This window comes from Rhynchophorus ferrugineus, unplaced genomic scaffold, assembly GCF_030347505.1.
Source record: "Rhynchophorus ferrugineus isolate W39M unplaced genomic scaffold, kcgeb_rfMv2 rfM11, whole genome shotgun sequence".
In the NCBI taxonomy this organism is placed as follows: Eukaryota; Metazoa; Arthropoda; class Insecta; order Coleoptera; family Curculionidae; genus Rhynchophorus; species Rhynchophorus ferrugineus.
This window is the reverse complement of record NW_027472590.1, coordinates 3,479,923-3,502,868: the sequence shown is the minus strand read 5'-3', so window position 1 is coordinate 3,502,868 and position 22,946 is coordinate 3,479,923. Positions and strand designations below refer to the sequence as shown.

The window sequence follows — 22,946 nt, the reverse complement described above, 5'->3', positions numbered from 1 at the left end:
TGGCGTGACTTGAATGATTTACCTTGTCAAATTTTTACATTTACGCCCATGACCCAGCAGGATTCGAACCCGCGACTATCGCAGCAATAATATCGCACTGTGGCCTTGATACTGTTATTAAAAGAGTTTATATTTACAGCTTTTGCTCGACGTTTGACATAGAAAAAACATATAGTGACAAAACACAAACAGCTTGGGGTTAAACTAAACCAAATATATTAGTTGATATGGGGGGTAAATCTAAACTATCATTATATAACAAGGTTTTGCTGTATAGGTGAATACTTAGGCTCATTTGTACCTATGGTATTGAACTGTGGGGTGCTATTAACAAATCTAACATAGATATGCTCCAGAGGTTCCAGAATAAAGTGTTGCGAGTCATCGTCGATGCCCCGTATTACGTCTCCAAGAAACTGATTCAGCGCGATATCCCCTTAGCACCCATAACGAGTGTGATTGGAAGTGTTAGTGCGAAGTATTCTGAAAGACTATTAGTGCATCCCAATGTACTCGCCAAACAGTTAAATGTGCGCGGTGACAGTGTAGTGCATAGGCTGAAACGCAAACTACCATAGGAAGTGATTAATAAACATATAGAGTGAGATTTAATAATCTCTAGAATAAATTAGAATAGTCTTTAGAATAAGTTATGATACACTTTACAATAAGTTAGAATAGTCTAGAATGAGATTGAGATTATAAGTTGTACAGCAGATCACTTACTGAAGTGATCTACCTGTCAGGATAGTTAAATTATATAACGGAAATCATATAATAATACTTATTGCCCACGGGCAGATTGTTGACGCTCAGAGATCAATAAAACAATGCAGAGCAATTAGAATCAAAGAGAAAAAAGAATCGCACTAGTAATGTTTGTAAAAACAAAAAAAATATCCACAGGTAATTATACTTACGGCTTTGAATAATCAACGAATCAACATGACATGATACCTTAACATAATTCCACAAACAGATCATATATTAAGAAGTTTCGGACAAATTTATTGCCCCTTTATTTTACCGAGGAGGCTTTCCCTTCCATTGATAAACGCCAGATAAAATGCACAACCAAACATTATCTTCAAATATAATTTATAAATTGTAAAAAGTGACAGACCGAGATTTTCTCTGTTTGTGTTGTTCGCGCCGGCTTCAAATAGTTGTACAATTGTTAATTAGTATAATAAATATGTAAGCCACTACAAATAAATTGTTTTAATCGTACCGTTAAAGTTTAATCGCTACCGGGTCCGTCCTGTATGAGGGATTAACGATATCGAAACTCGTCGATAAAGCGACGGGGATTCGACGTGACGAGAAAAATTATTTAAAAATTACGTTTTAAGCTTTAATTGCCATCGAAAAATATAAACTTAAAATTGTCCCGAGTTTTGTATTAAAGTCTATACTATAGAGGGAGAATAAAATAGTTCAAAAAACATTTTTCGCAATTCGAAGCCTAATTCATGGATTTTTGACACGATGCATTGTCTTGGTGAAGCAGTATTTTCTATTTCTTCAAGTGCGGCCGTTTTTCAGCGATTTCGTCCTTCAAACGGTCCAATAACTCTAAGTAATAGTCGCTGTTGATGGTCCTTCATTTTTCAAGGTAGTCAATGAAAATTATTCCATGTGCATCCCAAAATACAGACGCTATAACCTTGCTAGCCAACTGTTTTCCCACGCTTTGGAGCAGGTTCATCGCGTACAGTCCACTCGGATGACTGTCGATTGGACTTCGGAGTGAAATGATGAAGCCATATTTCATCCATTGTCACATATCGATGCACAAAATCGGGTTTATTACACTTGATCATCTTGAAACACTGCTCTGAACCATCAACTCGTCGTTGTTTTTGGACAAAAGTGAGCTCGCGCGGCACCCACTTTGCATAGAGCTTTCTCATACCCAAATATTCGTGAATGATATGATGTACACGTTCAATCGATTCAACTTCTTGCTTCAAATTCAACTGTATTTTTTCCCTTCAAAAAGCAATATTTTATCAACACGCGATATTACTTTTTATCTTTTTTTTTCCACAATAACAAAAGTTGCTTCACTCAAAGTGCTATAATTCACAAACTAACGATCGGACAGCTGTCAAATTTATACTCGCATCTTTTGATGGTTATGGCTAACTAAAAAACATGGATTTAATTGGAATTGCTAAAATCAACTTTTCATTAGCTATCAAACTATCAAAGTACGAACTGTGGGTAAGAGGTAAATTAAGCTTTTCATAATGTCTGTGACATGTCACGATTATCAATGTAAAATACTATTATTAAAATTACATAGCGTAATCAATAAAATCAATAAAAACGTATAAAAATGAAAAATAGCATTGCAACAGTATTGAAATATGAAGGCCGCGAATTTTTTTTGAAATAATGAATTAAACACTCAATGAATACGAGACTCCCCACAGATTGGGGAATTCCCTACAAGTTGGCAACATTGACTATAACACTGACCTGAATGAGATTATGCACATATAGAAGTCTGGATGCTTCCGTGTTGACGTGGTTTTGGAGTATTCCTTCACGGAATCGAGATCTTCTGTTGGTGTCCGTGACCATCTCAATTTCTGTTGAAGGTCGCGATGGAGGTCCCAAAGGGGTACAAACCAAGGCGGATTCACTGCACTTTACTTTGAAAGTGCTGGATCGTTTGGATATTGGGGTCACTGGCACAACCTCACAGCTGAATTCCACATTTCCGCGCTGGTCTTGATGATATCTTGAAGATGATCACTTTAGGAGCAAATATAAGCCTAAATCTCAGAAATTCCCTGAAAATCTAGGAAATTATAATGAAAAACAGCGAGAAAATATTAGCATAATTTAAAAGTTATGGAATAAATTATGAATAGTTATGAAAAGCTAAAAATTCGACGTGCGACCTCAATGAAAATAATTAACAGGGACTTCAGGATCAGCAGTAATTGTCTTTTAATTATGAATGAGATCTGATCATTAAATGTAACATATGGCAAGTAGTACTAGTAAGCACTCTAGTACCACTTTGTTTCATTTCGGCGAACCTATTGAGAATCCTAGACTGATAGAACATGTTACCTACAATATTGGGCTCATTTTTTTGCTTAACATTAACCAAACTTGCTTCCACAGTGGATGTCACCATGACAATGAAACTATGACAGCATTTCCGTTAGGACCTTCCTAGAAAGTATACATAAACGCTTTTTTCCGTTCAATATAATATCAAACTAGGAAAACATTTTTAAACATCCTGATTTTTCATATTGTCTTTATCTGAACATTCCAAAATGCTGAGAAGGTTCAAGATTAAATTAAAATCCTAAATATTATTCCTCCATAGCAACGGTTACTACGGGAACGAAACTATGACACGTCAGTTAAAACCTCATAATAAAAAGTACGCGCAAAAGATTTTCATTTAAAATTCTATACCGTATCAAAACACGAAATAATTTTTAAAACATTTCACAATCTTCAAAGTAATCAATAGTTTATGATTTGCTTTTTTCCATAACAAAACTTATTAAAGTTTATATTACGAATAGTTTTATTTAAATAGTATAACATATTACTCAAAACTTATCAGAAAAAATTAGATATATTTTATGCAAATAATGTATTAGGTCTTATATAAACTCTAATAAACTAGGAACTATTTATCATTTTTATAGTACTGTCTATAGGTGTATATAAGCAAATTAAATTGTCAGTAATCCCTTTTATCACTTATTTTATCTAATAATTTTTGCATTTACATTTTGGTCATATATACCATTGTTATCAAAACATAGTGGGAGGTAAAAGTCGAGTTTGTTTATGTTATTCTAGTGTTATTTCAAGAGATCGAGGATTCTTCGCGAGTTTCTAGTTAATCCAATATTTCGAAACCGCCATATTTCCTTGATTTAACTCCGTCGTACTTCTGATTATTCCCCAGTATAAAAAAAAACGTCTTCACGTGAATGTTTTATTTAGTATGGGAATAATAAACATACAAATCCTTGTAAACAGCATTCCAAAAAATGTTGGTATAAGTTTGAAGAGGAAATATTTGTAAACAACATTCCGCAGAATTGTATGAATGCCATTTAACTCGATACTTCAATTGATTGTACTTCGAACTATTCACATATTAGGCGAATGTTATAAAATACATTGTTGAAGGTTTTTAGGATGCGTTCTATCTGTTTTCTGTATCAAAATCATCAACACTATCCTTTAACTGTGAAAAATATGTTAAACGAACTAATTAAATTTCATTGGCGTTAGAAAAAAATTAAATTTCCCTGACAATGTTTCTAAGAATGTCTAGAAGAATGGATATAAAATAGATTTATTTCCATGTATTTATTTCCTGTAGAAAATAAAACAAAAAAAAAACAAACTAATTGTAATACAAATTTCATGCTATTTTATATTTATTTTTTAAACTAATTAAGGCTTAAAACGATAAGAGATAAGATTGTGGAATAAAAAATTTGTCATTTATTTAGAAACATCTTTAGTTCGCAAAGTTTTGAGACATTATCTGAAGACATTTTAAACATCGAAATGTTCTCTATAAAATAGTACATATTTACTAGCTTTATAACATAAATATTCATCAAATGAATACGTTCATTTATTGCAGAGTACTTAAACTATCTTATCTCTATTTTTACTTTTTTTTGAGCACTTTTACCTTCTCTCCTTACAGCATATCCAGATAAAAGCAAAGTGAGATCCTAGTTGATTTACGTCCCTAATAACACTAACTAATAAAAATGTATAAAAGATTCTCTTCACTTTACAATCGGTTCTTGTTAATTAACAAAATTGTGTATGGTTAAGAACAATTTTTGTTAGCTCTATTATTTTAGAAAAAGGAGAAGATTTCGTCAGGACATGGAATAATTCTACAGATTTCATTACTGTAACCTTGCCACTAAAATTTGATAAATTAAGATCTCGAATATTTTTCTTCAGAATGTGTGTTATGAAATATGGAAAGCTTATTGACTTCTTCTCCCTTATTTTGTTCATCTTTTACTTATTTATGTAGGAGCGGATTATAATGGAAAGTTCGTGTATTTTATTGTGTTTTCATGTTTTTCTTAACTCTGTTTAGTGGAACTCTGTCACCTATATGTACTTTTACCAGGCCCAGTACCAGCCCTTAAATGACCTCGATTTTTCAGCAATTCTGATCATACGCTATAACTGGGCGTAAGTTGCAAGATATATATAGAGGCCGTAACATGAACCATCAGCAGTTTTCAAAAGAGTCGTAAAATCAAGTTTCTGTGGGAAAATTTTCTTGACTGAATTTACTCGTGACATGTAGGCATGTTGATGTAGGTAATTTTACTCATTTAAACTCAAAGATATCCTTTACCAGTTAGAGCAGTAATACCATGATATTTATCATTATAGCAATATTATTACCGTTTATTACTTTCAAACATGTGAACCAACATCAAAAAAACAGTTTTCTTTCAGATTCACTATTGAGATCTCTACTGATTTATTTGCTTCTCATCCTGTCGGTAGAATCAAGAGAATCACACCACGTGACCTTTTGTAGTTGTGTAGTTGAAATAGGCTAAATGGTAAAAGGCATTAAAAGTGATATTAACCTTTATTTTAATTTATTAGTGAATAACTAAGGACCAATGGGTTATCCTAGATATGACAGCGTGGGGCAAAAGTCCCGCTGAAGGATCTTCGCTTCAAAATGGTAGCGGGACTTTTGCCCCACACTATATCTAGTTTTAAATTGCTGTAACTACAAAAAGTAAGTTATTCAACAACGATTAGTAGTAACACATTATTAAATTGACCTTTGTGACACTTCTGAGGCATTTTATTGCCAATGCTTGTATTGTATGTTTACATTTATATTTGACTTTACTATTTGATTCATTAATATTATAAACAGGTTTAGGCTTAAACTTCCACTTTGTCTTACTTGCGTTTTGAAGGTTATTGATTTCAAACTGTCTGTAATGACGGCATTGCTATTTATCCTGTATATTTCTTATAGTTTTTCGCTTCTTAATCTGTCAAATTCCTTCCCCGAAGATACCCATTAGATAAAAAAAAGTAAAAAACTCGAAAACGAAACGGAGAAAGAGAAAACCGAAAAAAAAACCTCGTCGGATAGCGAGAAAAAAACCTCAATATGCAAATCGAGAGTAACAAAGTAGACGGGACGGGAAAGCGTCCTTAATCCGACGCGATATTATTCATCGTTGAAATGTTAAATCGCAATAACCAAGTTTTCCGGCCTAAACATAAAAGAACACCCGAGACGAGATGGTTAAACTAAGGGAGATAGCGTCCTCTGGGGTGCTGTTCTTGCCGACGGTTTAAATGCGTTGAATCGCATGGAGGATAGAGCCAAAATAACTTACTGAAAAATATGTGTGTTCTTGGGAATTAACTGAACAGTTTCGCTTTCAGATTAGGGGGTGCTGGGGGGAGGGGAGGGGGATTTGGTTTATATTTTGAATGGGACTCTTGGACGGGATATAAGGAAGTTGGAAAAACTAATTTATATATTTTTTGTCATATATTACTGGATTTTTATTTGTTTGTCAACTAATAAGTCATTTAATAAGGTTTAGAGGTCACATTAACAGGTCAAATGGAAAGTCCCCGGCCTGACTCATAGGTGGCACTAGAATCAAATCCATATGTTTTGCAGTTAGCCCTAACCCTCAAAAGATGCGTGTATAAATTTGACAGCTTTCGGATTATTATTTTGTGAATTATAGCATTTTGAGTGAAGCAAATTTTGTTAATGTGAAAAAATGGATAAAAAAAATTTCGCGTGTTGATAAAATATTGCTTTTTGAAGGGAAAAAATACAGTTGAAGCAAAAACTTGGCTTTATGCCGAGTTTCTGGATACTGCTCCAGGAAAATCACCCATCAAGGATTGGTATGCTAAGTTTAAAAGTGGTGAAATGAGCACCAAAGACGGTGAACGCAGTGGACGCCCTTTACAGACGAAACCATTGAAAAAATACACAAAATCATTTTGAATGGCCGTAAATTGAAATTGAATGAAATAGCAGACACCCTAAAGATATCAACTGGACGTGTACATCATAGGACCATCAACAGCGACTAGTGACATAGCGTTACTGGACCGTTTGAAGGGCGAAATCGCCGAAAGGCGACCGTATTTAAAAAAAAAGAAAGTGCTGCTTCATCAAAACTATGCATCTTATCACAAGTCAGTAAAAATGATGGCAAAAATTCCTGAATTGGACTTCGAATTGCTTCTTCATCCACCCTATTCTTCAGATCTGGCCCCCAGCGACTATTTCCTGTTTTCGGATCTCAAAAGAATCCTCGCTGGGAAGAAATTTTCGTCGAATGAAGAGGTGATCGCCGAAAGTGAGGCCTATTTTGAAGCAAAGGACAAATCGTACTACAAAATGGTATCGAAAAGTCAGAGGGTCGTTATAATCAGTGTATCACCGTTGAGGGGAATTATGTTGAATAAAAAAACTAATTTTGCCAAAAAAATATGTTTTACTATGGTATTTATTTTACATTCACAGTCAGCAGTAAATTTACGTTTGTGCTGTTCTAGATAGAGTGTAAAATTCGACAAGGAAAATGATTCCAGTTACGCCAGTAACTAGGCTGGGTGAGACTGGATACCATTTGGGATGATTTTTAAAATTGGTCAGTCACCAGTCGGTAGGCTTAATGCCGAGGACCGTGGTTCGGAGCCCACGTTAAGCTGTAGGTCTGGTCGCTAAAAAAAACAAGAGGCGTGACGTGACTAAAAACAATATGACATTTAACATTTTCTTAGATAACATTAGAACAGAACTTAGGCTTAACAATCACACTATTTGATATTCTGAAGAGTAGTGTATTAAGGCGCATTTACTAAAAAGGCAACAGTGTTAATACATTGTTTCAACGCTAAAGTTAGCAGGTAATCCAATTAAAACGAATGATTAACAAAACAGTTAGACTACATACGTTTTTAGTGAGTCCGAAAAAGTGACGCACATGTACTAAAAACTTTTGATACATCAACCATATAATCCGGACCTTGCCCCCTTCGACTGCTTTAATTTGGCATCAAATGAGAAACTCACTGCTAGCTAGGAATATGTTTGATCATATTCTGATGCTTCTCAAACCAAAACTGAACGCTTTTGGCTGTGTGTACGGGCACAGTATCATTTTGGAATATGGCATTGGAGATGTCGAGATATTAATTCGCAGAAATCTGACCAGAGATGTGAAGGAAAGGACAAGCTGAAATCCGCGATATTGCCGACCAAATTATAACGAAACCTCATCTTAGGTTCTTTTAGGGTCCTAAGGTTTTATCATCGTTGCCCCAGTCCTTTAGCAGATTGACATTGGTTTCCATTATATATCGTTTTATAATTATTCATGCAGCTATTCCATGAATATTTACTGGATAAAGTGAGGGTTAAGTAACAACAGAAAATGTTCGTTGGTTAACATGCAACAAAATGTAGTAGTTTCTGAAATGTATTTGACTGAATTCCCTTCGAAAATATATGAAAAAAAAAATATTATGTTTCCCAATCCATTGTTCAAGCATCAATCATATAGTCCGGACCTTGCCCCCTTCGACTGCTTTAATTTGGCATCAAATGAGAAACTCTCTGCTAGCTAGGAATATGTTTGATCATATTCTGATGCTTCTCAAACCAAAACTGAACGTTTTTGGCTGTGTGTACGGACACAGTATCATTTTGGAATATGGCATTGGAGATGTCGAGATATTAATTCGCAGAAATCTGACCAGAGATATGAAGGAGAGGACAAGCTGAAATCCACGATATTGCCGATCAAATTATAACGAAACCTCATCTTAAGTTCTTTTAGGGTCCTAAAGTTTTATCATCGTTGCCCCAGTCCTTTAGCAGATTGACGTTGGTTTCTATTATATATCATTTTATAATTATTCATGCAGCTATTCCATGAATATTTACTGGATAAAGTGAGGGTTAAGTAACAACAGAAAACGTTCGTTGGTTAACATGCAACAAAATGTACTAGTTTTTGAAATGTATTTGACTGAATTCCCTTCGAAAATAAATGAAAAAAAATAATATTATGTTTCCCAATCCATTGTTCAAGCATCAATCATATAGTCCGGACCTTGCCCCCTTCGACTGCTTTAATTTGGCATCAAATGAGAAACTCACTGCTAGCTAGGAATATGTTTGATCATATTCTGGTGCTTCTCAAACCAAAACTGAACGTTTTTGGCTGTGTGTACGGGCACAGTATCATTTTGGAATATGGCATTGAAGATGTCGAGATATTAATTCGCAGAAATCTGACCAGAGATGTGAAAGAGAGGACAAGCTGAAATCCACGATATTGCCGATCAAATTATAACGAAACCTCATCTTAGGTTCTTTTAGGGTCCTAAGGTTTTATCATCGTTGCCCCAGTCCTTTAGCAGATTGACGTTGGTTTCCATTATATATCGTTTTATAATTATTCATGCAGCTATTCCATGAATATTTACTGTATAGAGTGAGAGTGACATGCAATAAAATGTACTAGTTTTTGAAATGTATTTGACTGAATTCCCTTCGAAAATAAATGAAAAAAAATAATATTATGTTTCCCAATCCATTGTTCAAGCATCAATCATATAGTCCGGACCTTGCCCCCTTCGACTGCTTTAATTTGGCATCAAATGAGAAACTCACTGCTAGCTAGGAATATGTTTGATCATATTCTGGTGCTTCTCAAACCAAAACTGAACGTTTTTGGCTGTGTGTACGGGCACAGTATCATTTTGGAATATGGCATTGAAGATGTCGAGATATTAATTCGCAGAAATCTGACCAGAGATGTGAAGGAGAGGACAAGCTGAAATCCACGATATTGCCGATCAAATTATAATGAAACCTCATCTTAGGTTCTTTTAGGGTCCTAAGGTTTTATCATCGTTGCCCCAGTCCTTTAGCAGATTGACGTTGGTTTCCATTATATATCGTTTTATAATTATTCATGCAGCTATTCCATGAATATTTACTGTATAGAGTGAGAGTGAAAACGTTTGTTGGTTAATATGCAACAAAATGTACTAGTTTTTGAAATGTATTTGACTGAATTCCCTTCGAAAATATATGAAAAAAAATATTATGTTTCCCAATCTATTGTTCTATAAAATCCTACTCTCGCGACAACGAACACCCAACATTTTAAACGTAGTATCTCGCGTTCGAAGACAAGAAAGGCCCTCCATCAACAAAATTTCATCCGGCAAGTAATACGTTTGAAAATAACACCGGATTCGTTTCGTATCTAGGTCTAGATGTTCAAGATACGAGAGCTAGTTAAACCAAGAGCACACATTATATGAAACACTGTGCGTAAATATTTCATTATTTACCCAAGACACATACGAAGCGTGTTTATTTTTGTGTTCGAGCGCAGATAAGATGTTGTGCTTTGCTCGCAACACGGCTGATTCTAGACTCGGTATAAACCGTAGGAAATTCGAACAAGGTTGGGACTTTGTTTCGTCTTATCGAGCTTCGTACAACTTTACGAGTAATTATTCTACGATAATATACCTCCGATTCATATAAACGTTTTCATTGGGAAATTACTTTTTGGCTAATCACAGTCAAACGGAGTAAGATCCGGAGAATTTGGCGAAGGGATCTTACTTGAGCCACCTAATATACCATTATTCGCTATATGTCTGTCTTCATTCAACTTTTTCAAATGGACATAGGAAAAACTGCATAAGCGTTGAAGTTGAAGCACTTGGAGTCATCGTAGATTACCCACTTTTCATTAACAGTCATAATAAGCTACAGAAAAACCCTTTTCCTTATAATTACTTCAAGATTGTTAATAAACAATTTGAAGTTGAAGCACTTGGAGTCATCGTAGATGACCCACTTTTCATTAACAGTCACAATAAGCTACAGAAAAACCCTTTTCCTTATAATTACTTCGAAATTGTTAATAAACAATTTGAAGTTGAAGCACTTGGAGTCATCGTAGATGACCCACTTTTCATTAACAGTCACAATAAGCTACAGAAAAACCCTTTCCCTTATAATTACTTCGAGATTGTTAATAAACAATTTGAAGTTGAAGCACTTGGAGTCATCGTAGATGACCCACTTTTCATTAACAGTCACAATAAGCTACAGAAAAACCCTTTCCCTTATAATTACTTCGAGATTGTTAATAAAAAATTTGAAGTTGAAGCACTTGGAGTCATCGTAGATGACCCACTTTTCATTAACAGTCACAATAAGCCACAGAAAAACCCTTTCCCTTATAATTACTTCGAGATTGTTAATAAAAAATTTGAAGTTGAAGCACTTGGAGTCATCGTAGACGACCCACTTTTCATTAACAGTCACAATAAACCCTTTTCCTTATAATTACTTCAAGATTGTTAATAAACAATTTGAAGTTGAAGCACTTGGAGTCATCGTAAATGACCCACTTTTCATTAACAGTCACAATAAACCCTTTTCCTTATAATTACTTCAAGATTGTTAATAAACAATTTGAAGTTGAAGCACTTGGAGTCATCGTAGACGACCCACTTTTCATTAACAGTCACAATAAACCCTTTTCCTTATAATTACTTCAAGATTGTTAATAAACAATTTGAAGTTGAAGCACTTGGAGTCATCGTAGACGACCCACTTTTCATTAACAGTCACAATAAACCCTTTTCCTTATAATTACTTCAAGATTGTTAATAAACAATTTGAAGTTGAAGCACTTGGAGTCATCGTAGATGACCCACTTTTCATTAACAGTCACAATAAGCCACAGAAAAACCCTTTCCCTTATAATTACTTCGAGATTGTTAATAAAAAATTTGAAGTTGAAGCACTTGGAGTCATCGTAGACGACCCACTTTTCATTAACAGTCACAATAAACCCTTTTCCTTATAATTACTTCAAGATTGTTAATAAACAATTTGAAGTTGAAGCACTTGGAGTCATCGTAGATGACCCACTTTTCATTAACAGTCACAATAAGCTACAGAAAAACCCTTTCCCTTATAATTACTTCGAGATTGTTAATAAAAAATTTGAAGTTGAAGCACTTGGAGTCATCGTAGACGACCCACTTTTCATTAACAGTCACAATAAACCCTTTCCCTTATAATTACTTCAAGATTGTTAATAAACAATTTGAAGTTGAAGCACTTGGAGTCATCGTAGATGACCCACTTTTCATTAACAGTCACAATAAGCTACAGAAAAACCCTTTCCCTTATAATTACTTCGAGATTGTTAATAAAAAATTTGAAGTTGAAGCACTTGGAGTCATCGTAGATGACCCACTTTTCATTAACAGTCACAATAAGCCACAGAAAAACCCTTTCCCTTATAATTACTTCGAGATTGTTAATAAAAAATTTGAAGTTGAAGCACTTGGAGTCATCGTAGACGACCCACTTTTCATTAACAGTCACAATAAACCCTTTTCCTTATAATTACTTCAAGATTGTTAATAAACAATTTGAAGTTGAAGCACTTGGAGTCATCGTAAATGACCCACTTTTCATTAACAGTCACAATAAACCCTTTTCCTTATAATTACTTCAAGATTGTTAATAAACAATTTGAAGTTGAAGCACTTGGAGTCATCGTAGACGACCCACTTTTCATTAACAGTCACAATAAACCCTTTTCCTTATAATTACTTCAAGATTGTTAATAAACAATTTGAAGTTGAAGCACTTGGAGTCATCGTAGATGACCCACTTTTCATTAACAGTCACAATAAGCCACAGAAAAACCCTTTCCCTTATAATTACTTCGAGATTGTTAATAAAAAATTTGAAGTTGAAGCACTTGGAGTCATCGTAGACGACCCACTTTTCATTAACAGTCACAATAAACCCTTTTCCTTATAATTACTTCAAGATTGTTAATAAACAATTTGAAGTTGAAGCACTTGGAGTCATCGTAGATGACCCACTTTTCATTAACAGTCACAATAAGCTACAGAAAAACCCTTTCCCTTATAATTACTTCGAGATTGTTAATAAAAAATTTGAAGTTGAAGCACTTGGAGTCATCGTAGACGACCCACTTTTCATTAACAGTCACAATAAACCCTTTTCCTTATAATTACTTCAAGATTGTTAATAAACAATTTGAAGTTGAAGCACTTGGAGTCATCGTAGATGACCCACTTTTCATTAACAGTCACAATAAGCTACAGAAAAACCCTTTCCCTTATAATTACTTCGAGATTGTTAATAAAAAATTTGAAGTTGAAGCACTTGGAGTCATCGTAGACGACCCACTTTTCATTAACAGTCACAATAAACCCTTTTCCTTATAATTACTTCAAGATTGTTAATAAACAATTTGAAGTTGAAGCACTTGGAGTCATCGTAGATGACCCACTTTTCATTAACAGTCGTAATAAGCCACAGAAAAACCCTTTCCCTTATAATTACTTCGAGATTGTTAATAAAAAATTTGAAGTTGAAGCACTTGGAGTCATCGTAGACGACGCACTTTTCATTAACAGTCGCAATAAGCTGCAGAAAAGCCCTTTCCCTTATAATTACTTCGAGATTGTTAATAAACAATTTTCTTTAAATTTAAATCAAATTTTTTAAACTAAATTTCATAGATTGTGTTAATGAAAATGTTGTCGCATTCAAAGAATGTTAGTAAGTAGTGGTTGCTTTTCTGTTAATTTTTACATGAGCATTGAACGTTGACGCGAACCCAAAAAGCTATGGTATGAAAATTGTAACATGATTGAAAGGAAAAACATCTCTTTTAATTGATTTTATAACAATTAAAATATATATAAAACTCTTTGTTATAAAAATAATTGGTACAAGTCGATGCCAGAATAATTTCTAACGCAGGAAACATGAAATTCGAACTCCTAGAACAAAACCTAAAAGGTTTTCTTGCATACATGCTTTCTGTAGGATTTTTAAATTATTGATAAACATTTTAAGTATATTGGTTTTAAATGTTTAAAGAAATACCAAATTTCTGCAAGAATTTTGAACAAATTGTTACTCAGCTTTATTTGGCAGATCTAGTACCTTGTGACATTTATCTTACCTAAAACTTGAGATAAAATTGTCATTATATTCTGTGCGAAATGTGCTTATTTATAATTTATAATTAATTTTAATATTTTATAATAATTTTATATATTTTCATTTTCGTTTTTGTTTAACTAAAGTTTTTTTTATTATTATTTAATTAATACATTGTTACTAGTCGTTTCCGTCTAACCTACAATTTGTCTTTATGATAACTTAAAACTAGATATATAACTACGACGACCGATCGGTCCTATCTCAATCTCTGGTGAAATAATGTTTATACATGTCACTGCTGTATTTTTTAATATATACACCTCATTACACAACACTACACAGGATCAGATAGTTTGATTCTTTTGAATCTGTGTCCTGTTCTGGTTTAATTTATTATGTACTGACAATTGTGATTTTCTTCGAATTAGCCAGTACATTTTCCTATATGTCAATTCCAATTCTTTTCTTTTCTTCTTTATATATTCCTTTCAGCAAAGTTTTGTATCGAGATTCCTTCAGAGATATTTAACGTTGTTGCTATATGGAATGATAGTATTATTTAATGTTATTGGTGCTTGTACGGTATGCTTATAGTTGAATTGCACATGTACAGATTTACTTTCATTAATTTAACTAAAGTTGACATAATTTATTCTGGCAAACATAGAAAATATCCAAAATAGTTTTTGGTTATGTTATATTGGTCTGGACGCTGCTGGATAGGGAATAAAATTATTTTTTCGACATATGTTAAAAGTCACCTTTTACCCAATTAGTGATTTATCTGAACTGGACCTGCAGTTTAACGTGGGCTCCGAACCAGGGTCCTCGGCATTAAGCCTACCGACTGGCGGGTGACCAAGTTAGAAATCATCCCAGAACACATCCAGTCCTACCCAGATTGGTTACTGGCGTGACTGGGATCATTTTCCTCGTCAGATTTTACTCTCTTGCCTTTTGAACAATCGCAATTATAAACAATCACGATTAAAAATTTACGACCTTGCCACAGCAGAATCCAAAACCGTGACTATCGCACGTGACTAACAGTAGAAGGACCGTCCTGTCGCGTTTACCACTGCGCCACCAAAACCAGCTATTGTTCATAAACAAGGAACCAAAAATCTCTGAGACTTTCTAATATGTCTATAATTTGGTGACAAAATTCCTTGTATTAATTAATTTATAGTGTTTTAAGGGGTATTGATGGTAATTGCTGAGTATGGCACAAGAGTTTTGTAACTTTCTATATGAAATATTTAATTAACGAAAATCTGAAAACAAAAGTATAATGTTAAGTTATAGGTAACACCTATTTAGTAATGAAGCTATCTATGTGCGGGTATTGCTGGATAGGAAATAAAATAGTTTGTATTTTATTGAAAATATGTATTTATTGAAAACATAGAAACAAACATCTCATAATTTAAAACATTTACATATATCAGTCCATCAGGTGAAAAAACGCCTTTTATATAATAATTAACTTTTACGGGGTTTAAACGATAAAAGAACAAATTTTGTAATCTTATACAATACATTCAATGACCGAAAATATGGGAATAAAAACCCCGTAATTATAAGCAGTCCGTGAGTTGGCAAGGGGAAAAAAACACCTGTTAACAAGTCATTTGAAAACAATCAAATAACTTGACAATTTCGACGTAAATGGGGTAATTTGTATACAAAATCAAGAATATATAGTCAAATCCGAGACAAATAGAGCATCGCCGTGGTAGCGGTAAACAAATTAAAAGTGTTTCCCCTTAAGATTTTATCTTACTGATAAAATAATTTTAGAACTGCATTGTACTTAACAATACTAAACTTTCATAATTACAATAATATTAGAAATTTGTCTAAATTAATATATATACACATACATATATGTACACCTTGCATCCGACAACAAGTAATAATCTCAATCACAAACATATGTTTATCAGGTAAACATATGTAAAAAACAAGCGTATTACATTACGTGACATTTATATTAGTTTCGTTCTAAACACCCTGCATATTCCCTCAATAATTCCCAGTATCTAACAGTAAATGTATGTAATTTTTGATCAAAAGATGAATCCGGCCCCAAACAGGAGTTTCGAACGATGCGCTAAATTATGAGGAGATACATATCAGAAGAGATCATATAAGAACTGCGAACCCTTCTCGCGATAACGAATCCCTGTAGCGTGAGAAGGGTTCCAGTTGCCGTCGAATGCATCGAACAGTGTCCAACATTGCACAAATACTTTTACACATCACACGCGGATACCCCGGGAGTGAGACAAGGGACGTTTTTGTAAACTGAAGATCAGACTCGACTTCAGGGCGATTGATTGTCGCCCCGGACGGTTTTTATCGCGATGTCATGATCATATAAATAAGAACACTCACCGTCAGATAGAGTATCCCTCGCACTATTGTCACTTCAAACGCACGTTCATCTACACGAAATGGGCGACGTTAACACGATGAACCATTGTTAAGGTCGCGGCACGGAGTCACATCCTCACATATGGTCACCGTCGATAGACTCCAACTTCAGCGTAAGTTGTGGATGCTGCTGTTGGCGTTGCAGGTATCTTTGCATGACGGAATTTGACGGGTACGCTGGAGCGGGCGCTTGAACTGGCGCGGCGGCCGGGCCTCCCATCACGACCGCGTGATTCGGATTGGGGATCATACGCGGGATAACCATATTGGTGTAGGCTCCTACGTTGACTGTGGTCTCTTCCAAGCGCTTCTTAGTCTGTTTCCTGTCCTTGGCGCGGCGATTTTGAAACCAAATCTTTACCTGACGCTCAGAAAGACCCAAGGCGGCCGCCAGTTCTGATTTGCGACGTATGGTGATGTACTTGTTCATAAACGTGAACTCTTTCTCCAGTTCCAAACGTTGATGGTCCGTATAGACTACGCGGTACTTATCCTTGGTGCGAGTTTTCCCTGCAACAACAACAAACATAACGTTAGAACGAATATATTAACAAAAAATTGGGGGAAAATGTAAATAGGGATCGACAGGATGTTTGCGCGGGGTGGGTTTCCTTCGCGGAGGCTGTGAATGTTTGCGTTTCTTGTCCTGGACACAATGTACACTCTGTCAGGTGTTTGGAGGGGCCGTTATCTCCTCGAGTCAACATTTGCCGATGGTTTTTCATGTAGCCGCCGCGCTAATCTCTTCTAATCGTCCTGTATCGGCTCTTATCAGGGAGAGAGTCGCGGTCAAAGACGAAAATACCGATATATCTCCCGGATAAAATCAGGTTCCCGGGGAATTCCTAGAGGAATCCGCCCCGCACAGACAAACATATTACATAAACCGCGACTTGTGAATTAGCAGCGGTCCTGACAGGCATCGGTCGCCGCAAACACGACGGTAATAGCGTCAATGGGTCCCGGGGGAGACATAACGTTAAACCGCCGAGCCCGAAGCGCTCCACAGCAATTACACGACGATACAGGGTTGTTGTACGACAGCATCAGACCGTTCCGATGCCTACACGCCATCAGCCCCTGGCCTTCCCCGCCGCCAAATGGCAACATTTAAATTGCCAACAGAGGAGGGCATAAAATGTTGGGGTTTGTCTCGCCAATTAATGCCGTTCACAAGTTGTTATCTTTAACTTTCACGACCCCTATTGTTTTTCATACTTCTCAGACTCTCAGTTATCGAAATATTCACTATTATAAAACCTAAACATCATTTCAAGAGACTAGTATTGATGTTAATAAAGAAAATTGATTCTATGAAAAAGATATTCTTTTTAAAATGTAAAAATAGTCAGATAAAAACAATGTTAGCAAGTTTGTTAAAACGAAAACAATTTGAGATGTTATATAAGCATTATATGTTTTCATTAATGATGAATAATGTTTTATAACGAAATAATATTCATAACTTGTCAAACAAAATGCATCATGGATGATTTGAACTGGAATACCTTAACAATTTTAACAAGAACAAGACATTTTCATCGTTATTTTGATTTTTTTTCAGATAAACCGACCGATATTTAACGACTCGCTGTTGTTAGAAAACCGATCGCGGCATTTGACGGTTATTCCAACGAATTTATTGAATAAAAGTGCGTAATGTAGTCTCCAGGCCGTCGTAAACATCAAATAGACATTAAGAAGACTTAGAGCGACGGTCATAAAGCGTTCTGGTTGGCCCTTTATGGCGTTAGTTCAACCAATCTCTGTTTGACGGTGCGCAGTCCGACATTTTATTACCCGAGGATTTGAATTTTTTTCTGTCGCCGTCGAAGAGCTTCCTTAAAAAAAATGTAAAAGCCTAGGTGTGGCTGAAAGATAAATAAAAAACCAGAATGGTATTTTGATGGGATGCCGTAGCGCCGGTTTTGATAAAGAAAATAAAATTGTCGATGTTGCTCGTTTGGTTTTAAACGTAAACAATCGAGAACAGATAGTTTTCGAAGAAGGTTCGACTTGAAGTCGCTACCGTACTGTAGGGCGTGTAGAATAGAAATTATAAATGAGAACCCCCGCTGTTTCATCATGTCCCGGATGACACAAAAAGTCTTATCCTGTCAACCTGAAGTCATTAGTCATCGGAAAAGTATTTGCTGTGACAAGTTGATGGCACGACCTGTCCTAAGCCGCGCGAATGATAAATATCGATATTTCCGAACGAAAAACATAAACATACCAGGATATTTTCTTGACGAAACAACAACCAGCTTGATTTTTTCGATAAAAAATATTATTACAAGTCGTCAACAAAGATACTCTCCACTAGACCGATAATTACTCATACGTGGATTAGATATCGATATTCCTTATTTAGTTTCCGATTAATTCCGACTTACAGAAATCTCGATCATTACCAAAACACTTCCTAGCTGCATTCATATTTATCACAAAACTAAATTAACTATAAAATGCGGGTTGATGATGACACACGTATTCGAATGCTATGAAAGTTGAAACGACAAAAACCCGCCCGAAGAACATCGTATATGCGTCGGAGAACTATTTAAAAAATTCTTTATCTCTTTCCGAGAAATATGATGCATGAAAAGCTCAAATTCAACAGAAAAATTATCGTTTCATAGCGATTAAGAACTTTCCATGTTTGTCCAAGATTTAAACGCTTAGAGATAGCACGTTGTAAGTGTAAGAACCGCACTCTTGGATTTGAAGGTAAATATGTTGTAATGTATCGAAGAGTAAATCGTTCTAAGGTTATTTCATGAATATCCGTGACTTTACATGGTATAAGGCGATTAAAACTTAATTTAATTAGTAAAAAATATCGATTTTCCGTACAGTTACAGACATGTATGAATTTGGAATAATAAATAGTATCTTTGGAGCAAAATTGTTTTGTAGAGAAAAATATTTTTGGTATCGTTTGATTATGATCAATTTCTGATAATTAAAAAAGACAGTTTCGTTCTATAGAGGAGACAAGTTTCCTTAGTAGTTTTGATGAACATTTTCGATATTATTTTGAACTAAAGATTGTTTTGATGAAAAAATGCTTTGTTTTTATCATTTGATTCGAACGGATTTTTAACAAATAAAAAGAGAATATCTTGGTTGAATAGAGGAAGAAAGTTGTTATGTGGAGAAAAATATTGTTTTTACCATTTTATTTAAATCAATTTTTGATAATTGAAAAAGATAGTTTGGTTATATTTAGGAGACAAGTTTCCGACTAGTTCAATGAATGTTTTCGATATTTTTTTGGACTAATTCACCTAAAGATTGCTTTGACTGAAAAAATGCATTGTTTTTGTTATTTGATTCAGATGGATTTTTGATAAATAAAAAGAATATCTTGGTTGAATAGAGGAAGAAAGTTTGTAAAATTATGTAGGGAAAGATCAATTTTTTACAATTAAAAATAGTTGGGCTGTAAGACAAGTTTCCTAGTAGTAAAAATGCATTTTATCGAGAACGGATTACTGGCAAGTTCAATGATATTTCTCACAATTTCTTGGACTAATTAGACTATGGAATAGATAGCCAAATGTAAACGTTGACGTTGATAGAAAAAATTATCGATATCTTACCTGGATTCGGTTGGTTCTGGTAGTTATTTTTCCTTATCCATTCGTAGGGACTGCGAGCTGGGACTGGCCGAGCGTTACCAACAAGTTGCTGTTGGGAATGATGCGGTTGTTGCTGAAGATGTTGCAGCTGCATATGATGTTGCGGCTGATACATATGTTGGTTTGGAGACATCTGCTGAGGAGACATCTGCTGAGGAGGAGACATTTGTTGGTGTGGAGACGTGCTCGTACTAGGTCCTCCTGGACTGCTCATCTCACTACCCGAAACGGATATGGGCGGTGACGGCAAGGTATTGTTGATAGCCTCCTGAACAACGGGCACAACAGGTTGTACTGGCGGCAAGCTGTTGTGAACGAAGTCGTGAAACTCTGTATGCATTGTCGGGTTCGGCATAGTAAAAACGTGGTGAGAGGTACTGGGTGGATTCCAATACTGGTTGTCTTCTTGGATCGGATATGCCCCGGGTGGAGTACTCATGGCACTCGGTTGCCCGTATCCAGAATTATGCCACGTAACTGGCGGGCGACTGTTGGCGGGAGGATAGTAACCACTCGGACCGGCCTGTTGTGTGTTGTAAATCCCATTATTATACGATACCATTTTGATAACAGTAAGAGTTATTTAACGAAATATCGAAAATAAATACAACGACGCGGACACTGAACAGACACTGAGTCTACACACTGAACATTCAACTCGAAGAACTAACAAGCCCAAAAGCTGAATAACTACTCACTCGATGAAACGAGTGAATTTGACTGCTTAGAGGGCTTGCGGGTCTATAAATACGGGGAGAGCGTCCACATTGAATTTACCGTTAGACCTGGTGGGGAGGGGCTTTCGTTCCGGCCAATCAGGACGCCACTCGATCGATCATGGCTGAAAGGGACGCAGAGATACACGAGGATAGGGGGAGGAGCTTCTGGTCGGCTTGTGCTCTTTCAGATCTGCCTATACCTAATTAATGGCAGAATATAGGTAAATGGTTTTTCTCTATACCGACAAAGGTCGATACCTTACATATCGATACCTGATATTTCTTTTCGACAACAGCCTTAATTAAAATGCGTTCATTATTTTTCTTTTGAATTTATTATTTACTCTTAATTTAAAAATTAGCAAAAAAATTAAGCAAAATTATTCATTTTATCAGTTTTTTTAGATTTTTCGATAAACACAGTTGTTTTTCTTTTAATTAAAATTTCCATCGACTAACTAGTAAATTATTTAAATATTCCTTTTTTCTTTTTTAGTGTAAATTTATTACATAAACATTTTTAGGTGTCATTTTCCGTGTGTTTTCATGACATTATTTTATATTTTAACCTCAGTAAAACTTTGATATTTGCATTCAAAAGGAAATTGATTAAAATATGTTGATTCCTTGTAGCATAGTTATAATTTTTTTTTCTATAAAAAAGCTAATAAATCATAGTCATCATGAATCATAAAAACCATTGATAAATAGATCCAAAACAAAGTTTTGCATTGTTCTCAATGTATATTTTCAAATCAAACAAAATAATATCAAGGTGCTAACTGGCTTTCAAAACAAAAACATTGTTTTCCTTCATCCACATGGCAAACTCACCTATTTTTCATTTAAACACTTACAAAACACTCAAACATAAAACGCTTTCTTTAATTTATATAAAGAAATAAATTGCGAATCATTCCAATATTAGATCTCGTCAATATTTTACACATATAACTTTCAACTAACCAACAACTAACTACAATAACGCGCATACTTGCCACATTTTTCGTTTTTTCGATATGTTCGATACACAGTTTTTAGACAATATAGCGTAGAGATGTTGATGTTTGTCGTTATTCACATTGTTCATTAAACGTTCAAATAACGCAATAAAATAATATTTAGCAATTTTTATCCCTTTTTGTGAAAAATAATTAATAAAATAAATAAATTTACAGTTGTTCTTTCATTTAAGTTTTATTTGCAAATCACAAGACATATACTTCATTAATGAACAAGAAAATAATGAAAAACATAGGAAGACCAAACGATCATAGTCAAGATCTACATAAATATTTGGGTATTATAAAAGAATAAATATAAAGATCATAATATTATAGTGAGTCATATATTGGCTTGTTCAATTTTTATAAATTCTTGAAGTAATCCTGTAACAAGTGGTAATAATAAAGTAAAAAAAAAGAATAAACATAGAAAAACAATTAGATTTTGACGAGTTTTTCATTGATTTGTCAGAAATTGTTTAGAAATTAACGTATATTTGCAATTTAAAATTAAAGTTATTTCAAGAAAAGTATAAAATATTTATGTAAAATAATAACGCAAGGACAAAATAATATTTAGCAATTTTTATCACTTTTTGTGAAAAATAAATAATAAAATAAATAAAATTACAGTTGTTCTTTCATTTAAATTTTATTCGTAAATCACAGGACATATACTTCATTAATGAACAAGAAAATAATGAAAAACATAGGAAGATCAAACGATCATAGTCAAGATCTGCATAAATATTTGGGTATTATAAAAGAATAAATATAAAGATCATAATATTATAGTGAGTCATATATTGGCTTGTTCAATTTTTATAAATTCTTGAAGTAATCCTGTAACAAGTGGTAATAATAAAGTAAAAAAAAAAGAATAAATATTTTCATTGAGCAACAAGAGTTTTTCATTGATTTGTCAGAAATTGTTTAGAAATTAACGTATTTTTGCAATCCAAAATTAACTAAAGTTATTTCAAGAAAAGTATAAAATATTTATACAAAAAAAGAATATTTCAGAATTGTGAAAAATGTGGTATCTTTGCAATGCCAAGTTACCCAA

The 22,946-nt window shown here is 34.4% G+C and overlaps 1 protein-coding gene across 3 annotated transcripts; it reads right to left on the bottom strand.

Moving 5' to 3' along the window:
• Positions 1-15,478: 15,478 nt before the first annotated feature.
• On the bottom strand, positions 15,479-21,860 carry Cad (caudal). 3 transcript variants are annotated; one of them, XM_076418588.1, is made up of 4 exons: positions 21,711-21,860; positions 20,856-21,076; positions 20,119-20,680; positions 15,479-17,023 (listed from the first exon to the last, which is right to left on the bottom strand). In XM_076418588.1, the coding sequence occupies exons 3-4, from the start codon at positions 20,594-20,596 to the stop codon at positions 16,590-16,592; spliced, it is 912 nt and encodes a 303-aa protein (XP_076274703.1). In that variant the 5' UTR covers positions 20,597-20,680; positions 20,856-21,076; positions 21,711-21,860; the 3' UTR covers positions 15,479-16,589. The 3 variants fall into 3 exon arrangements, with proteins under 3 accessions (XP_076274703.1, XP_076274701.1, XP_076274702.1); XM_076418587.1 differs by having other exon boundaries at positions 15,480-17,023; positions 20,935-21,076; XM_076418586.1 differs by having other exon boundaries at positions 20,119-21,076.
• Positions 21,861-22,946: the final 1,086 nt, after the last annotated feature.